The 20,810-nt window shown below is 40.3% G+C and overlaps 1 protein-coding gene across 2 annotated transcripts in view; it reads left to right on the top strand.

Moving 5' to 3' along the window:
* C1_1H19orf38 (chromosome 1_1 C19orf38 homolog) overlaps window positions 1-19,389 on the top strand; it is a 152,581-nt gene extending 133,192 nt beyond the window's left edge. For both annotated transcript variants that reach the window (XM_086961516.1, XM_086961524.1), the window contains 3 exons: window positions 8,741-8,787; window positions 9,272-9,309; window positions 18,499-19,389. In XM_086961516.1, the coding sequence (XP_086817642.1) occupies window positions 8,741-8,787; window positions 9,272-9,309; window positions 18,499-18,615 (202 nt within the window). In that variant the 3' untranslated portion in view covers window positions 18,616-19,389. The remainder of the gene's footprint in view (window positions 1-8,740; window positions 8,788-9,271; window positions 9,310-18,498) is intronic.
* The last annotated feature ends 1,421 nt before the right edge of the window (window positions 19,390-20,810 follow it).

Raw genomic sequence — 20,810 nt, 5'->3', positions numbered from 1 at the left:
TTGTCCTTGATTACATGTTCAATCACGTTGTGGACACATTGTAACCAATCTCTATATTAAACAAAAAACAAGACTTCTTTTATGGATCTCTCAAATACAATGTTAATATTCAGAGATAACCTATGCTATCCATATTGTGTGAGATTTTATGACACTATAATCCGTTAAAAAAAAATAAACATTGCTGTGCTCATAGCACATGCCATTCAGGAGATCCCTAATTCTTATAAATCAATAGAGTAATACTCAGAATTTGGGCACATCCTGTTTTTCATCACTATCTTCTAATGACATGTAAGGTATGCAACTTCACCACATTATATCAAATGCACGTAAAGATAATAAGCATGGCTAATTTTTCATAGGGCCAGAATACAAGTCATTATTCAGACATCTGGCAAAAGTGCATGAAATCCCATAGTATTCTCTGCCCGTCTGTCATGCTAGGAAAAGGTATACTACACGTGGCAGCGTGTGGAGCAAGCGCATTATATAGAGGACCTTTGTTGATAAAGGTAACTCAGAATTTACAAGTGACTTAAATAATTCTCTCCAAGTCTCCATCCTCCGGAAGTATACAAGGTTGGCAGATTTGTCATCTCATATTGGAGTTGGAAATCATATCAAAGTAGGATAAGTTATTTGAACTCACTAAATGGGAGAAAGCAAGCAGCATCTTAAAAGAAACCTAGTTGATGTGAATTTCTCAAGTATAATACACAACATAGTAGTGACCTGGACAGTTATCGCCACTATATAATATTGTTACAGACCTTGTTTGGTTGGGTAAAAACATACCATATTAGATGTATCTGGTATGCAAAAATGGCCCATTTCATCATATATGTTCACACAGGTACAGGGATGCACACTTTTAAATGTGAGACAAACTCGGAGCTGTAAAAATCGTCCTGGCAGTTATCCCTGAGGAAGGACTCGTGCAGTCCGAAATGAATTGGGTTTAAATAAAGAACATGCCTTGGATGAATTATGCGTTGGTCGTGTTTGTGATAGAAGTCCGGATGGTGACATCATGAACACTAGAAGCTTGGAAAACAGCATAATATTCCACGTGTGGATCGAGCATGGCTGAGTCAAAAGAGGATCAAAGAATTGTATGTATAAGGAAACATGGATTATTTGAAGGCGCTGCGCATTTAGCTGTGTGACTGGTTTGGGATGAAAAAGTCCCCCCTCTTATTTTGACCATTTTATCATATAGTCACTACAAAACCGTATTCTAGATTAAGGAGGTTCACAACTGCCATAGGGTTTGACTTAAGTCAGAGGTAGTGTGTAGACGTATAAAAAAGTCATAACTGCAAATCAATACAAACAGAGATAGTCATTCACGTATAACTCGAATTTAAAAGTGTCATGAATAATCATCGCTATCTTATAATGATGTTACAGAACATTCTATGCAGGGCTAATACCATACAAGAGGCTTCTAGTGGAAGATACAACACATTCAATCAAATGCAGTCACTACAGAAACTTGGTCTAGAGTACCAAGCTACACAAATACTATCGTTTTTAACTAGAATCATATGTAATGTACAAAACTACTTGCTCATAACCAAAATGGATGTACGGGGGCAATAAGAAATGTGTTCCGCTATATGAGTCTAGCCTCAAAATAGTGTGTGCTAAAAACACACTTTTTTGTACCTGCACTATGTGTTGTGCTGATTATATGTTATGTGAATCTGTAGAGCGCAGCTTATCACCTGTGATGGTACCCAGGAGCTCCTAGGAAGGCACTATCTTGAAGGGCTCTGTCTAATAAAAGAAATTTAGGTGTAACCTGGATGTGCAAAACAGCCTAAAAAATCGCTATCTTTAAATGGTGCGAGAGATAACAATCAAACACCATTCTATATAAAATATTCTAAAAACAGCATCTAATAACATGCATTCGATCTGCTCTCATTACAGTGATATCCCAGCAATGTGTGCATGTGATAGAGACTATTTTTTATGTACTGTCTCTGAATCAAGTGTATGATATATTTAAAAAAACACAAGAAAAATCTACATGACCATTAAGTAAATGCTGTTTTGGAAATGTTTCATTTATATTTTTCGAGTGTTGCATACTATACATACGATAGAGATTATTATGTTAACAACTGTCTCTGAAGCGAGCAAATAATAAGCTAAATAGGTCTCAACAATTTTTTATAAATACTAAAAGAGCAGAATCCTTAAAATGTTTCACTTGCCGGTTTCGGTTTTCTGTGGTGAACGGCAGGAAAAATGTGTCCATAACGGAATTTAATAGATTAGATAATCGGCATCTTTGAGATGTTTCAGTTGCCTGTTTAAATGATATATGGCAGAAATGTTTCCTCCATACTCAAAGGAATAATCAATGATAAACACCCAATATGTTTATACCAGAAAAACTGTATTCTAAAGAGGAAACTCTCTATCATCCTTATGTATGAGACACACCATTATATACTCAAGATAGGACATGAACAATTATTGGTCACAAATATCGAAAACATTCGCCTTGAAGAAAATGATGTAGCTCTTGATCTATATTTAATCCCTTTTCAACTTATTCCATACAGTAAATCTATTTTGCCTCTGTTTATCTGAGTATGAGATAACAATTGCCTCCTCTAGGCTTTACAGGTATAAGGTCCATACCATGAAATGTGAGTATTGTTTTGTCATAGCTGGGACACTATGGGATACTTGTGGGTATGTTTAATCACCAATGGGGCGCCAAAATGTGATGTCTTAACTCTCTATTGGTGCAGCCCACATAGATTTCTTTGACATGCGTAGATAACCTACACCATGTGTTGTACTGCAGTTGATAGAGAGTCTTATGGTGTATTCTTTTAAGGTGCAATAACTGAACTTGGTCTTTTTAGTGATGCCTAAGTCACTTGCTGAGCAATTATTACATGTATAGAAACTCAAAGAGGTTCACACAGCCAGGTTTTATGTTTCTTTCCTGTAGGTAAAATGTAGCTAGAGTTGGCCAGCTCTCAGATCGCAAATCCTTTTCTTAGGTCACCTCTGGTCTATTATATAGATTATTAGTAAGCCCAGGTACATTGGATAAATGGTTCCAATGTTTGCTCAAGTTTTATATATGTGTTGACGTGATTTTCTCTATGTGATAATGAAGGCTATTCTCCCACCACTATTGCCTTTTTGTTTGGTACACAAAAGCACCCATCTGAGGATATTCATCATCCTTTATTTTGTTTTCCTGAGGCTTATTCTTTTCAGGTTAGCTTTAAACGTGGTGTTTTCATTAGAGTTTCTGCTACTGTGTAGCATCTCACCAAAGTGGATAGCATTATTAACGCTTGCTGGAATGCACTGTTAGCTTGCAAGATACTATAGTTAGTTGTCTTTTTTCCTCGACAGCGTACATTGAATTTTGTTATTAGAGACATATAGTAATAAATCTCTATATTGTGCATGAACCTGGTCAATTTCAAATTGAAGACATTATCATTTAAGTAGGCAAAGTATGCAGTCATTTTTTCTTTGGATCCTCTCCAAATGATGATAATATCGCTGATGTAACTCTCCCAGGAAATATACATACTGTAGCCAATACGAGGGTTTTGGGGACCAGGCATACTCTCATACCAACCCATTAAAATGAACGGGCAAACCTGGAACCCACTGCTGTCCCCTGTAGTTGGTGATACAACTGCTCGTCATAAAGAAAGTAATTATGGGACGGTATGTTGTCCAGCATCTCCTGCAGCATGTGTGCATGCTCGTAATAATTAGCAGTTCTGGTGAACAAAACTAGATCCCAAGCTCTCATACCGAATTTTTGTTTTATGCATGTATACACGCTGTCCACATCCAGGATAACGAGCATCATAGCATCACTGTCCAAATCAACATCCTTAAATTTACAGAGAATATCTGTAGAGTTATGGAGTCATTAGGGTATATTAACAACCAATGGTTTTAGGAATATGTCCACAAATTCTGAGATGTATTCTGGAAGTGACCCTATACCATAAATTATAGGTTGACCTGGAGGAAAAACTGCCTATTTGTGAATTTTTTTATTGGAGTATCTGTGACAATCAACCTTCAAATATTTAAATTCCACTTCTGAAATAAATCCTGTTTCCCTCCAATGTGTAAAGTGAGTATTGATGAGTGTGAAGGCCTGGTAAATGGGATTGGTGAGTTAACATCTGATAACTAATGTGTAACCTCCACTTCATTAATGACCACCACATTTCTACCTTTATCAGTATTCTGAACCACAATTATATCTTCTAGCCTAAGTTTATACAGAGCTTGGTTCTCGTCTCTAGTAATGTTACATTTCTGCGACCTTGAATTTGTCATTCTGATCTCCTTCCCTTCCAGCTTCTATAGGCCTTCCATAACTTTTCTCACAAAGAAGTCAATAGCATAAAATTGTACATTTTGAGTCACAAATTTAGAACATGGTTTAAAACCACTGTCACAATGCAGATCAAGTAAAAAAAGTTTATGTTGCCTATTTGGGACGTGATAATGTATGCAGCCCAGGCTACCACAACTGTTGTAGCTGTTTGTGATTTAACAATAAGTTAAGGCCCCTGAGAGAATGGGAGGGGAAGTTTTTAAGGAAATTGAGAGAATAAATGGCACAGTCTTAAAGGTCACTAAGAGAATTAGAGGCAAGATTTAGAAGTTCATTTAAATACTGGCAAATGAGGTGTTTAAAGTTACTGAAAAAATAGGGGACTTGGTCTTAAATGTCGCTGAAAGATTGGTATGTGCGGTCATTAAGGATACTGAGAAATTATAGGCTATGCTTGTAAGATCACTGAATAGCAGTGGGATCTAATCATATCTATAAAATTAAATGAGATTATGGGGTCCAGGGAGACATATGTGCAGCTATTCACAAAGGCAACATACAATTGTGAGTAATTTACTCTTACACTTTTGAATAATATTACTACTTTTGGGCATTCGTATTCATTAAATAAGAGTGTAAAGTTACCCAAATGTGTAAACTTACATGTCTCCACTCCCAGTCTTAAAGGTCACTAAGAGAATTAGAGGCAAGATTTAGAAGTTCATTTAAATACTGGCAAATGAGGTGTTTAAAGTTACTGAAAAAATAGGGGACTTGGTCTTAAATGTCGCTGAAAGATTGGTATGTGCGGTCATTAAGGATACTGAGAAATTATAGGCTATGCTTGTAAGATCACTGAATAGCAGTGGAATCTAATCATATCTATAAAATTAAATGAGATTATGGGGTCCAGGGAGACATATGTGCAGCTATTCACAAAGGCAACATACAATTGTGAGTAATTTACTCTTACACTTTTGAATAATATTACTACTTTTGGGCATTCATATTCATTAAATAAGAGTGTAAAGTTACCCAAATGTGTACACTTACATGTCTCCACTCCCTGAAAAAGGGGATGAAGCCAAATTTATGATTGGAAGTGTAGCAAATGGTTACCATATATTTAGTCCACTAAGATTTTTCACTTTTGACTACCTGATTTTTGGACTTTCACTGTGAGTGAGTGCCACTACTAGAATTTCACTAGTGGTAAATTCACAGCAATTGGACTGAGCATGTTATCTGACAGAGTCTACATTTTAAGATAAGGCAGCTGCTGCACAGTACGGGAAAGAGGTACTGGGCTCGTCACACATGAACACATAAGCACCCGCGTGTGCACATTTTTGAAGGGCTGTGTGAGATAACCATCATTCACAGCCCTGTATCTGCACACACATTGCCTGTTGCAGAAGGGACTCTGGAAGGATTGGTACCGGCCTCTGGTAGGTCTAAAATATGAGTGGGCATTCATGGTATGGGTCTGAAGTTCTTACTGGAAAATCTGGGGTCTTTTTACTGTATTATATATGCAAAATCTGCCTATACTACAGTTTCGATCTACATAGCCTCACCGAGTCCAACAAGGTACCAAACTGGGGTAAAACATGCACGCCCAGTTTACATTTGCAGTCCCCAATAACCTACCTACACATCTTGAGGGACGTCACGATTTGTCATATTTCTCCGGCTCAGCTCATAATCCGATTCCAGGCCTTTGTGCCCCCTACTGGGCCAAGTAATACTTTTGCTCCCCAGCAGAGGGGTGATGTTCCTCCAAACACAAAAGGGCAATCAACAGTGGTTGACTCAGTTCCTGGGAAAGGAAGGGGGAATACGAATCTGATCATTAGATTGTCACACTGCACCTGGACTAGGGCAGCCCAGGCCCACTGGTACAAAGAAGGAGTGCAGATCTCTGGGGTCAACGCAAGAACGGCTCACCTTTGAAATTTTGGTGGGAAGGATTCAGGCAGCTGTGCTATGTCAGCTAGAAGTGTGTAATTTAATGTGTAGTATTTAGAGTAGTGTGTGTAATAAAAGTAATTTTCATATTGAAATAATAAGAACTGACTGGATAATATACTGAGTGTTATTGTTGTGTGCCAGCAATTTGGGTTTGCTAGACCACAGAACCTCCCCTGATCAGCGCTTGGACTGCTCTGCTTCGCTACCCTGACAGAGTCAAATGCTACAATGGGGTACATGGTTCCCAGTAGTAAGATAATTGTGGACTTGTTACTTGTGAAGGGCGCGCTTCCTGTGCAACTAATAACCCAATGTCTTATAGTAAGTTACCACTGCCAAAGTAGAAATAATAGTAATTCCGGCACCACACATGTACAACCACTGGTATTTCAATACCCTACCATAGAAAATAATGGAGGTAGGGACTTAAAATATATCCCCACAAGAAACAATTCTGCCAAATGAAATTGAATTATTTAAAGTAATTCACAGATAAATAAATGCATCTTTTATGTTATTTTTAAATGTAGAAATAAGTTCAAAAGTGCTACAGCATTGTTAACCTAATTTAGAATTAAATATTTAATTAATTTAAATACATTAAACAACAGGAAAAATATTTTTTCTGATGTTTAAATTAAAAAATAAATCCGCACCTGAAGTAAAAAATACTTTACTACACAAAAATTATTATGAAAAGTGATGTAGAGAAATAATTCAAACAAATTACCTTATATTTTAATATAATTTGTACAAAATAAATGTTACAATAGTTTATAAATTCAATTGCATTTGGTTAAATATTTCATAAATAAATAATACATTTGTTTTCTTTTTAGATATTTTTAGCATTAAAATGTCTTTATTTAAATTTCTCATTAGACTCATTTGTTGAATTTAATTTAACATTATTTCCTATGGGGTTTTATATTAACTCTCTACCTCCATCATTATATATAGGAGGGTGTTGGAGTACTAGTAGTTGGCCATGTGTGGTCTTGGACTTACTCAAGTTATGAGCTGGAGTAATTTACTACTGTTCAGGGTCCCTTTTTGGCTGTGGTAACTAAAGAAATACAGACAGTGAATAACAATGAGCTTACTCCTTTGTAAGAGGATGAATATCTCTCCCTACACCCTGCCATAAGCGTCCGTAAACCCATCCTTACTCCACCCTAAACCACTCCCATTTAGTAGTAAGTACACCCCTTTTTTCAGCCACTTCTACATGTCTCCCCCACATTTACTACTAGGTGGTAAACTCACACGTGTAAGGATCTCCCCAAGAAAAAGATAGCAGAGGTGTAAGTGGAGATTTACACATGTATGTTTGTGAATAGCATTTTGTAGTACTCTAATAGTACTATTATAATACTACTAAACATACTACAAAATACAGTTTATAACTAGGCCCCAAAGTGAAGAGAAGGGGAATTTGCAAGCACGCACATCAGCACTGAGGGCTTATCTGTACTATTGTGCATTTGTCTGGAGGCCTCATCCGCTGTGTTGTCATCTAACTGGAAAGAATATTACTGATGTGACCTTAAGCAATGGGCATAATACTTCAGTAGAGGCTTCTATAAATGGATGCCATGCTCTAGACTCTGACCCTCATTCAGAGAACAGCGTCTGGTCTTTTGGGCTACCAGGGCAGCCAAGGGATTTTCATTGCTGTCCTTGGAGAAGATCGACCACCATACTTCGAGCTCTCCAACGGGCAGACAGAAGTCTTTGTGCCCTCAGCAGAGGCTCTGTTGAAGCGGCTATGCTGATGGCACTAAGACTTAGCTGTGCTGGTGCCTTGTTTAATATATCCCCTCAGCAAAATTCTTTGTTTTTCAAAAGCAAACTCCTAAACAAGGGGTTTTTATTGAATATTGAAAGAACAAAAGTAATTGTCCCTGTACTGTGGGAGTTTTCTCCGAGCATGTAGGGGGTCGTTTCCTGTTGAAAATGCCAGGTTTCTCCTGGAAGTCCAGCTGAAACATGAAAAGGTACTTTTAACACCGACCCTATGTCCATCTGGCCATCAGTCTTTCCAGTGTGTGACCCACCATCAGAAATATAGAACTTCCCCTGACTCAAAATAGAATGGGGGAAATGCAAGTTTGACGGCCAGGACATCGACATGTTTCGACATGTGTCGTCTGCAAAACTAAAAATCAGGCCTTTAATCTTCAAAGCCTCATTTGAAATAAATACAAATGCTTAGATTGGATCGTTAGAACAGAACTTAAATGTTCAGATGTGGTCTCTAGAATGATATACAAAACTTAGATGTTGTCTCTGGAAATTGATACGATTAGGAGATTGCCTACCAATTGTAGCACAGTTTCTTGGATGAGGCCCTCTCACTGTGAAATCTTCTCTATAAGATATTTTACAGTAAATGTTCTCTTTTATGTCTCTTTTACACAGGGAAAAGGAATCTTGCTGGACGCAAAACACAGACATCAGTAAAACAAGTAAGATGTCACTTCAGCTTGCAACATTAGGCATGTTGGCACTAAGAATGCTTGATGAAGTAAATACCTGTTGCGGCACCGATAATGTCATTGGATCATATATGATGTAACAAATGCTTTGCCAATGTACGGTGATGTATACACAGTAAACTGTTGGTAAAGCTGAAAATCTAATAAAACATATATATTTTAAAACCAATGAAGTAAATACCTGCCGCAAAGATCTGTGTGCAAATACAACATCCACCTCACATGTTGTCATACATGTACATGCTTTTGAAATCTTTATTTAGCATGCAGGTCCCAGCTTGGAATCCTGGGATGGTTGACTCAGCCTTTCATCCTTCTGTGGTTGATAAATTGATTACTACTGAATTTTGTGATAATAAAAATATTTTTTTGCCACAAGATGATTGAGCTCACTGAGTATAGGAAAAAGGAGATAAAAGGCAAATACATAACCAGTTTTCTTCTTCCTTGACAGATCTGGCCTTTAGGGGCTCTATGTTTGAAGACAGTTTGGTAAGTACTCACCCCATTCAGTTCTCAATCATCTCCTTGCCACTGCATGCTAATATTTAAATTTTAGCTGCTTATGTTCAGCAATGCTGCCTCTAATGGTTACATTGAGGGCATCCCATTTGTCTTTCGAAGAGAAAAGCGTTTACTATATAAATTACCTTGATTGTACTTAAGGGCTTCCAAAATTATACATGCCCTTTTACATTTAAAAATACAGCTGTATTTTATGTACAGAAATAGGTTTGTGTCTATTGTACCTAGGACAATTTCTAAGCGCACCCAACTTACAATGATGTGCAGGGGGCTAGTGACATGGCTCTCATCACACATTTCTAGTGGAACTAAAGGCTTTCTAGTGCCCCATTGACATATTAAAAAAAGAATACCCAGTACGCCGTTATGATGAATGTATACAATTTGTGTGTCAGACTATTGTTGTTAAATGTTTTTTCAAATAGAACTAGCTCTGGAGTGGGTGCTCCTAGCGTATGTTTGTTTTGGAGAGAAAACACATTATGTTTATAATAAAGCCCTCGCTCACCAACCTAGTTGGTGACATGCTTCCTCATCGGGCCCCACCCAAGGCACCAAGTGCACCTTGGGTGTGCTACAACACCTGGATACAGCGGAGCTGGTATTGTGCCGTGAGAGTGCAGTGAGAAGGAGTGAGTGAATGTTAAAAAAGCTGTCCTAAGGGTCCTTGGGATGAAAAAGACTATTTTAATCAATGTGCCCTTGGCAGTTGATAAAAACTAGAAGTGGATATTTAAGGAGATGTTAGGTAACTCCAATATCCTAGTTGCTCAACATGTTTCAGCCATGCTCTCTTAGTGGTATGGCTTTCTTCAGGACCTGTCTGTAGTGCAGAGTGAATGGCCTAAAATCTTGTTATTGGAAGATCATAAATGTGACACACGTGCTATGGTGTGGTATGTGGTAGAGGAGGATTTCCTCTAACAGCGCTTTCCTGTGGGGAAGGAAAAGGACAAAAAACATACAGAGAAACATTTAACATACTGGTATAGTTGTTTCGGGAGCGGAGTGTCCGTGCTCTTATGCGGTCAAAGGCATAATGAGGATGGAGTGTGGTGTAATTGGTTATAGTAGACGCCTGGTAATTAATGCGGTACCGAGTGATAATCAAGGATGCGCATATTGTGGTGCATCGTGAGACTTGAAGCAAAGGCGAGAAAAGCAAAATATCTTACTCAGACAATAGCCGGAAAATGCCCCATGAGTTCCATGCAGTGGCCCGACCTGTAGTCACACTTTTTGTGACTAAAGTTAAAAAAGAAGACAAAAGCGATTCAAAAACTGACCCGCATGCTAGGCTGTGAGAGTCTGCCAGCAGCGAGGTGGAAGGACAGTGTTAGACCGTACCCCCCTTAGGAAGTTCCCACTTACTTTGTCAAGGTCTAGGACCCTCCTCGATATCTGCTTCAGCCGCCATGGAGCTCTGTGGTAGAATGATTGAGCTGAGCAGTGGTTTCAACAGAGTTCTGTTAATTGGAAACCGCTCTGACCGGTTTAATTGGTTTCAGGTGCTGGTTTAAGCTGTCTTCCGGTGATTCTGCAGGAAAGAATAGACATAGAGGAAAGGCACGCCCCTGTGGGAGTGTAGACATAGAGAAAAGACACGCCCCTGAGGGAGTGTCGAGAGCATATGTGTGTGCAGAAAAAATTAAGATAAAATGTAATTTTATAAAAGACCTGGAGGCACCGCTAAAGTCAGCAGGTGTTAGTATTATCAGTTTGAGTGTGCCTTCTTAGTATGGCTGGTGAAAAAATGTTATGTTAATTTGGAACATATCACAAAAAAGAGAAGAACAGTTTGGTGTAGTGTAGGCGTACACTTGAAATCACATTGTAGTGTGGAACAAGGATTTTCAGTCTATAGGTCAAGTGGTGCTCTTGGCACTCAGGTGGTAATGTGGTTCCTGATGGCCAATTGGAAGAAAAGTGTTATATTCTCCCTGTCCTCAGCGTGCATCTCGTGCTGAGCTCGAGCTGCCTGCTTCCACTACGTGGCCAGTGTTCGGTCCTAACGGCCGTTACTACCCGTTTGGTCCCGGTCTTGCTGGTCGGGTTTTTCTACCCTTTAACTTAAATAAACTACCTAACTAAGCTGACATCGCTATACGACCTCGTCTTTCATTTATAACATTTTGGCGACTTGCTGTCAAGGACGAAGGCGGTGTGTAGCCGAAGACAGAGAAAAGCGGAAACTGACGAACAACACGTCAAAGGAGAAAAGTGGAAGACCCGACCAAAGGAAAGCTCTTGCGATCTGGCGAGAAGGATCGCTTAATGAAATGAAAATATCGTAAGCTTCATCGGAAGGTACGTTTAAAATAACTCACCGGGGAAGGATATAGCTGTGGGTGAAGCGTGACGGAGCAGTAACTGTAAGCCCCCAGCCCGTCAACGCAGGCAACAGCGCCTCGGTGTCATCGTGGTTAAAAGGGAAATCTCTCTCTGAACCAAAAGGCAGCATTGGTGAGCCCCACCACTGGGACAGACTGATTAAAAGAGCAACGCGCTCAAGGGAGTGAACTACTTTTGGTGAATTGAAAGGATAGCGCACTCGAGGTGAAGTGCATTTAAAACCAGCACAAGCACCATTTTCAAACGGCGATTACAGACAACAGTGACACACTCACTTTAAAATACAGTGTGTCATACTATTGTCAATTAAAACAGCAGTGACACACACACTTATACGGAGGGTCACACGATATGCAGACAACAGTGACACACTCACTTTAAAATACAGTGTGTCATACAATTGCCAATCAAAACTGCAGTGACACACACACTCATACGGAAGGTGGCATCTTGATTAAATATTTAAATTGTTTATCTTGCAGTGACTTTAGCTCAGTGTTTACGCCATGAATGTAAACAATACCATCCAAGCCCCTGTCCCTTTCTTGAGTGCCCTGGGTGAGCCATCCATGGAATGGGATGACTGGTGTGAGGCATTCGAGAACTACATCGTAGCCTTAGATGGCACAAAGTTCTCTGCTATCAGGAAAAAGGCTTTATTACTGGGTGCTTTAGGGAAGGAGGGACAGAGAGTCTTTAAATATTTACCGAGCCCGCCCTTAGATATTGATGATGTATATAAAGATGCTTTGTTTAGATTGTATACGAGGTTTGCTAAACAAGAAAATGTTGTAATGCGCAGACATAAATTTTACACTGCTCCCCAAAGAGAGAATGAGACAATTGATGAGTTCGTGTCTAGGTTAAGGGAACTTTCTGTGAAGTGCCAATTTGGTAATATTCAGGATGAAATGATCCGTGATCAGTTAATTGTGCAATGTCTTAGCAAAAAAACACAAGAAAAGCTGTGGGCAGCCAAAAACCCCACTCTCACAGAGGCAAACACAATTGCCAAGGTTGCTGAAGAGAGTGACAGATGCATGAAAGAGCTTAAGAGAATACAACATGGGCACGCCAGCGGGCAAGAAGTTGCAGTGTTGCCAACAGATAGTTCAGAGGGTGTTAATCTAATACAAGGGAGACAGACAAATAGAGGGGGGAAGGCCACAACCTCGTTTAATAGGAGTGGGCAACCAAACAGATTCAGACAGATCACACGTTCCTGCAACAGGTGTGGTAGTCCTTTTCACCTAGCTGATTCAAAGAATTGTACAGCTTTGTCTAGAGATTGTTTAAAGTGTGGTAAGAAAGGACATTATGCACGCATGTGTAGAACAAATAGCTCCAAAAAGGTTGCCATAGTTGAGAGTGAAACCACTGATGATGAGGCGGAGGTAATGATGATTACATCTGCTGGGAGCCAAGAGTTAACGGAAGGTGTTATTTTGTCTCGCCCAAAAGCAGATTTTGAATTGAATGGGTATATAATAAACCTAATGGTGGATACTGGGTCACTATATACAATCATTCCAAAGAGTTTGTTTAATTCCTCTTGCAAAGAGTCGACTCTTATCAAATCTGATATCACCCTGAGAGGTTATCAAGGGGTGAGCATTGGTGTTCTTGGGTTCTTTGAGGCCAGTATTAAGTTTAAAGGAAGGATTACTCAAGGGAAGGTTTATGTATCACCACACGGCCCTGCCATTTTGGGATGGTTACATCAGTACGAGTTAAACATAAGGGTGAACCCGAGAGCAGATCCACCTGTGATGTGTATAGATAGTGAAAACGAATGCAATAGTGTTCATGGAGACTTAGAGACCATTCTTAAAAGGCATGAGAACATTTTCAGTGAGAAACTGGGGGAAGCTGTTGGTTATCAACATGTTATTAAAACTAAGAGGTGTGTTGCACCCGTAAAACACACTGCGAGGAAAATACCTTTGTCCGCCAGAGATGAAGTCAGGAAGATTATCAAACAGTTATTGGATGATAACATAATTGAACCTGTAGAGGCCACACAATGGTTAAGTCCTGTAGTTATCACGCAGAAACCGGACAATTCTTTGCGTTTCTGTGTGGACATGAGAAGTCTAAACAAGGCTGTGATAATGGACAATTTTCCACTCCCCAACATAAACAAAATTGTTCTGAGTTTGGGAGGAGGCAAAGTTTTTCTCGAAGTTGGATCTTCGCAGCGCATACCACCAGGTAAAACTTCACCCGGACTCAGAGCAGTTTACATCGTTCATCACCCCGGAAGGGACATACCAGTTCAAAAGACTTCCTTTTGGCCTTTGCTCTGCGGCAAGCGCATTTCAAAGAATCATCACTGACGTTCTCAAAGACATAGAAAGAGTGGTATTTTTCCAAGACGATATCCTGATTTATGGTTTAAATGTTGATGATCATAATGCTATTCTTGACAAAGTCCTCACCGCTCTTTCAAGGGCTGGTTTGACCTTGCGTAAGGAAAAATGTGTTTTTGCTGTTGGGGAAGTAGACTATTTGGGATATCATGTGTCTGGCCTTGGGATTCAGCCAAAGAAGGATCTAGTAAGCGCAATATGCAATGTGCCTGAACCTGATGACAAAGACAAACTAAGGTCTTTTATGGGCATGGTAGAGTACTATGCAAAATTCGTCAAGAATTTTGCAGAGAAAGTAGAACCCTTGCGTGCCATCATGAGAAAAGGGAAAGGTTTTACATGGGGAACTGACCAAAGAAATGCTTTTTTAATGATCAAACAAAATATCTTGGATGCTAACATCCTCTCAAGTTTTGTACAGTCATTTCACACCGTTCTCACTGTAGACGCCAGCTCTGTTGGGATCGGAGCAGTTCTTACACAAAAAGGTGGTGGTAAACAGAACACTGTTGCGTTTGCTTCACGTTCCTTGACTGAGACTAAAAGGAATTACTCGGTCATAGAGCGTGAAGCATTAGCGGCTGCTTGGGCCACTCGGTATTTCCGTGTGTATTTGTGGGGGATCACATTCACACTCAGAACTGACCACAAGCCACTGTTGAAGGTTCTAGCCCCGGGGGGTATTAGGAATTGCTCTGGGCGGTTAGCGAGATTAGCTGTCAGCCTCCAAGAGTTTACGTGCAATGTGGAATACCTACCTGGTTGGTGCAACAGTGTTGCTGACTGCTTATCGAGGTTGCCTGACACTAAAGTGCTGCCCAAAGAGTTGGTAACTGAGAGTGTAGTTGCATTTTTAGATGACCTGGAGAGTTATTTACCCTCTTCAATATCCAAGGAGGAATGGATGGAGGAAATTAAAAAAGATCTTGTAATGGAAGGGTTGATTAAGATGTGCAAGGAAGGGGTGTCAAGGCAAAGTACGGTCCCACCTGCTCTTAGGCCTTACGTCCAGCTACAGGATGAAATTTCTTTACTGACTGAGTCCATCCTTGTGCGGGGTGAGAAATACATACCACCTGTTTCCCTTAGACCCCGTATCATTGCTTTGGCGCATGAGGGCCACCTAGGACAAACCCTTACTGGCAAACGCGTCAAAGCTGACTTTTGGTGGCCGGGAGTTGATGCGCAGGTAAAGAGTTGGGTTGAGCAATGTCAGTCGTGCAAAGAGTCGGAAAAGAGGTTACAGGTTCGTGCTAGTAAGGGTACTATGGGACAAATTGTTTCTGACGATGGTGCTTGGCAGAAGGTCTGTATTGACTTCATAGGTCCTTTCCATGACCTGCTGGATTCAGAGAAGTTTGCTTTGGTGTTAGTGGACTCGGCTTCAAGGTGGGTGGAGGTTGCCTTTATGAAGAGCATCACTGCTGAATCCACTGTCAAGGTTCTGGATGAGATTTTTAGGGGTGAGGGGATCCCTTCAATAGTTTTGACAGATAATGGCACACAACTTACCTCGGCAATCATGGAGAACTATTTTGTGTTTTTGGGCTTAAAGCACCTGCGCACGTCGCTTTACAATCCTCAAGGGAACGGACTGTGCGAGAGGGTGAACAGACTTGTAAAGGGCACTATGCAACTTGCCTTAGCCTCTGGTCGGTCAGTGCAGAAGGAGATTAAAGAAATGTTGTGGGCATACCGCACTACTGTTCACAGTAACATGTCTGTCACACCTTTTGAACTCATGAGAGGGAGGCCTGCGGGAACAAAGCTGATTCCCACTTGGCTGCATGGGAAAGTAGAGAAGGGTGGTCACAGTAAATCGGGAAATTATGCCCCCACTAACATAGCTGAAGGGGATTTAGTGAAGGTGAAACCTGGCGGGAATCAGAATATGTTCAACAAGTTTAGAGGACCTTACCAGGTGAAGTCTGTGGCTGGTAACTACATAAGGCTGCAGAATGGGCAAACTTGGAATCTCCGCAGGGTAGCACCAGAAAAAGGCCAAGCCAACCACTCATGTGCCTGTCACCAAAAAGGTTGTTGATGAAGAAGCTTGCAGACCAATTCGCAAAAGAGTTGCTCCTGCTTATTTGAAAGATTTTGTGTAAATTTTCGCTTGTCCAAGGAAGGGTGTGGGGTTACATGGTCCTATGTTACATGAAAAACTTATGTTCTAAGCAATGCCATTTACGTGGTCCTGTGTTACTTGGTTCTTTGTTCTTATAAGTGAAAACTGCGTGTTCTAAGCAATGTCTTTATTTTGTGTTCTGCTGTGCATTCTTGCTTAATTTGCTTTAGTACGTCTTCCTTTTCCACTGTTTAAGGAAAGGAGATGTGTTATATTCTCCCTGTCCTCAGCGTGCATCTCGTGCTGAGCTCGAGCTGCCTGCTTCCACTACGTGGCCAGTGTTCGGTCCTAACGGCCGTTATTGCCCGTTTGGTCCCGGTCTTGCTGGTCGGGTTTTTCTACCCTTTAACTTAAATAAACTACCTAACTAAGCTGACATCGCTATACAACCTCGTCTTTCATTTATAACAAAAAGACAAGGGGTTTTATAGTGTTATACTCACAGCAGTGATGGTATGATGTCCAGATTTGGCCTCTTTGGAAGTACGAAGTTCCAATGCGCATGATTCTGCGGTTTCAGGGAAGATTCAGGCTATTCCAGGGTATGTTGTCATTTAACCCTGTGACGTTAGTGGAAAGGCGATAAATCCAACGCTGCTCCTTAAGTAGTAGGTGCACTTGGTGCCTTGGGTGGGGGCCGATGATGAAGCATGTCACCAACTAGGTTGGTGAGTGAGGGCTTTATTATAAACATAATGTGTTTTCTTTCCAAAACAAACACACGCTAGGAGCACCCACTCCAGACCTAGTTCTCTTTGATAAAACATATATACCAGGGGAAGTGAACTGGCTCCAGTACCTTTCCTCCCTCTCCTTTTGATTCTTAATATTGTTGTTAAATACCTTCCGACATAAATATTGTTTATAAAAATATCATCCTATTGGGTATAGATATTTTATTATTAACTCCAATTGAGTGACATTTTTTGTAAACTATATTTAAGACAGTATATTTCTGTCGGACAATATTCTAACTCTAATGTTCTGGTACCATACCATTAATACACAACATACCATGAGGGCCCTGGTATAAAGCTAAGTACACCACCAGTATTAGCACATAATCTGTGCCAACAGAGTAATTGTCTGGCACAGATGTGTGCACACCACTTGGGGTTAATGTAGACTTTTTTGGAATCCTCACTGGCCAGGGGACTGTGCTGCTTTGTGGTTTGGGTGGGGGGTAGTCCCCGTGATAAGTCAGTAGGTACAGTTAATTCCTCTGCTGACTATACTTGCTAAATTTGAGAGGTTGGGTATTGCAATTGTTGGTTCCCATTCCTCAAGCACCCTCAACATCCGGCAACATGTGTACATTTGTTGTTGTGGTCCATATCTTATTTATTTATTTGAGTTTCATACCGCGCTGGTTAGTCCGAGAGGTATCGGAGCGCTTTACATGAAGTAACCGCATGTTACAAGTTATAAAAAATTCACATTACAAGAAAATCAAGACCCAAAAAAAATCAAGGAGAGTTGGGAGACGACAGGAAGGGGTTCAGAGACATTTGCCTAAGGGCTGCTAAATCCACCAGGGTGTGTGGAACCTGCTGTAATGTTCAATGAGCAGAATCTCTTTCATAGAATGGGAGAGTGATGCTATAAAGGGCCATTGTCTCTCCTTTATTTGCAGACTTTTCATAATTGCTTGATTCATAGCTAGGGTGCCCAGTGTCCAACAAGGAGAGTAGATGCATGCCAGATTTTCAGGTTATTTCTACGAAGACTTAACTTATGTTGATAGTCTAAAAAGTTGGCATGGATCTTGACCAAAGTTGACATCCCTGATCTAAGTAGTGATGCATGCATTCCATGGTAGCTTTATCAATGGCAGAAACAGTACAGCCAGCTAACAGCCTGACCAAAATCTGACTGTCAAGAATGAAATACATTTGCAGGTGTCATTCTGAAGGTGTTTTCAGCACCAGAACCTATCAAGTCGTCACCACATATACAGAATCCCACTTCTCTACTACAGCCTACCATCATCTATCTCCAGTGTTAATGAGTGGTGTTATAAGAAAATGGCAAGTCATTCACCCACTGAAGAGTAAACTTCAGCCAGGTTTTCAAACTAGCCATAGTGAATATAAATGATGGACTTTTACATAAAACGCATTTCATTGGGTAGTATTTTCATATTTGTCATTCAATCAGAAAACCTGATCTAATTTTTGCTATGGAGTGGGACAACGTCAACTGCATTTTGATTTGCATGTCCTCATTACCCTATGTACAATTACCATATCTGTAAAATATATCCTTCTTAATCAAACACATGTGTTCTTATTTATTTCCATGAATTAGCCATCATATGGGCAGGGGATTTCCTTCCCTCAGAACGCGACAGAACACCTGGAACCGAACAAGACAGAGAGGATGCAACTGCCATCCAGCTCACACTTCAGCACTTTTAGGAAGTGAAGTCGGACTCCATCTTGGGTTTGCACCCTCTCACCTCCTTCCTTCCTTCTGAGCCCAGCTACTTCTTTGTGGTTCATCTGTAGTCAGTGAGCCTAGGACCACCGGTGTGAAAATCCATCAGGAAACTCACCCAATTTAAATGGCTTGGTGTTCAATTGTGTTCATAATTTTTCAATGATACTGGTGTGTTTCTTCCTAATGAATATGCAGTTGTTTAAGTTAAACTGCACGTGTTTTATGGTAACCATGTTGCCGAGTTCCCTGACCTAGAAACGTAATACGTGTTGCCATCCTTTTGTACGTTTTTTTTAACCATCGTCTGATTGGCCCACCCCTACCATCCTCCATTTTGGTATGATCCCCATCTCAGACAGATCCACGTGTAAAGAAATTCCAGTTGTCCACGTTTAACAAGGTATCCAGTGGTGTCAACGTCCTGGGGAGGAATTGTTGGATGTCTGAGGGTACCACATGCTTCCAAAGCATAATAAATCGGTCTATGGTGACGCGCCTTCTGCAGTAATCTGTGTGTAACTTTCAATTCACAGGTTGCACTCACTACTTGCAAGACAGGTTGGTCAGTTGATGACTGTTCTGTATGTGTCTGTAACCTGCTACTAGTTTCAGCTTTGAGTCCAAAAACGCTGACTCTGTCTTTTCTTTCTTTTGAGGATTAAACATTCTGCCTTTTGAGTACTCCTGTTATTCAAGCACCAAGAGACAATTCAGTGGTTAATAGTAAGAGTAATAAATAACAGAAAGATGCCACCGTTATTTTGTCTTGTTTTGCACTTCTTGATTGACATGTTTTTTTTATTTGCTGTCTTCTGATTTATAATTTTGTGTCTGTGGTTTTGATCATCCTTTAAAACAGTATTTTTTTAATGAAAAAGCTGATTCTGGCGAATGGATGTGAAGAGAAGCAAGGGTACAGTTTCAAGCACTGAACGTAAGGGTGCAGGGGGGGGCGACAGCCCTGCACGAAAGCAGAATGGTTCCCCTGTGGTGTTGGTCGGTCCTGCCCCTTAAGCAGTACCATCAATACTCAGACAGTTATGTGTGGTAAATGAGCTGCTAACAGCTGGCTCCTGGTGGGGTCTACTCCTGTACTTAATTAATATCTTGGAAGGAACTTACAATAAAGAATCTTACTTACACAGAGGACTGTGCATCTTTCCTTTACCACATTATGCTAGGGTATGGTATTGCCATGTGAATAGTGCTCAGTGTGCCATTTGTATGGCTTCTGGAAGTCTAGGCGATTTTTCAAACAAGGACCAGGTTTCCATTGCAAACCAGCCTGGTTTGATATTGTGATGATGCACATGGAGTGTGAATGGAATGGGTCTGTTCATGAATAACAATAGACTGGTCACATTTGTGGGCACTACATGGCGTTACCAACCATAACACAACTATCCTTGGGTTAGGGTGTGCCTCTACTTTCTGCTGCTCACTATTCATCCAAAAAGCACAGAGCAGGAAAAGCCACATTTAATTTCAATTTTTTCAACTGCAGCCTTAATTATGGTCAGCGATCTGCCTCTCCCCTTGGATTCAGGTTCTGATAGCAGGCATTGGGACGTCAGCTCTCAAGTGTAATTAGTTATTACTATTACATTTGAGTAGCTGTATTGTTTTTTTTCTTATTACAGGCGACTAAAGAAGTCACTAGTCGCATGTGATAAGGAAATTGTAGATGGGCTATATATAAATGCCATGGCAAGAATATAAATGTGGCCCAATTACATGTTCTTTATAGCAACTGTACTAATAAACACACATTCATTACAATAGTGAAAAGGTCAAATTCAAGTTTATTACCAAAGCGCTTCAAACATAACATAAGAAAAGCACTTTTAATGCCTCACAGATTGCATGTAACATTTACCTTTCAGAGGGAAACACTCACGCGGGCTCTTCAATGTGATTTTACCATAGTGAACAAATTCAACACCTTGACTCTTGGTTTCTGTTAAATACTGTTTATTAAAAAATGCACATGAAAATACCATGGCATAACCATTTATGCAGTCCCGCCCACACACAACAACAATGATAATAAATAGCATATTACACTCATCATATGTGTGTGTGTGTGTATATATAAATATATATATATGTGTGTGTATATGTTTGTGTGTGGGTGTGGGTGTGTGCGAGCGCGTATGTGTGTTCTTATGGCATGTTTGCCA

Source organism: Lissotriton vulgaris, chromosome 1_1, assembly GCF_964263255.1.
Source record: "Lissotriton vulgaris chromosome 1_1, aLisVul1.2, whole genome shotgun sequence".
NCBI classification, from domain to species: Eukaryota; Metazoa; Chordata; class Amphibia; order Caudata; family Salamandridae; genus Lissotriton; species Lissotriton vulgaris.
The sequence above is the reverse complement of the archived record's forward strand: the minus strand, read 5'-3'. Positions and strand labels throughout refer to the sequence as shown.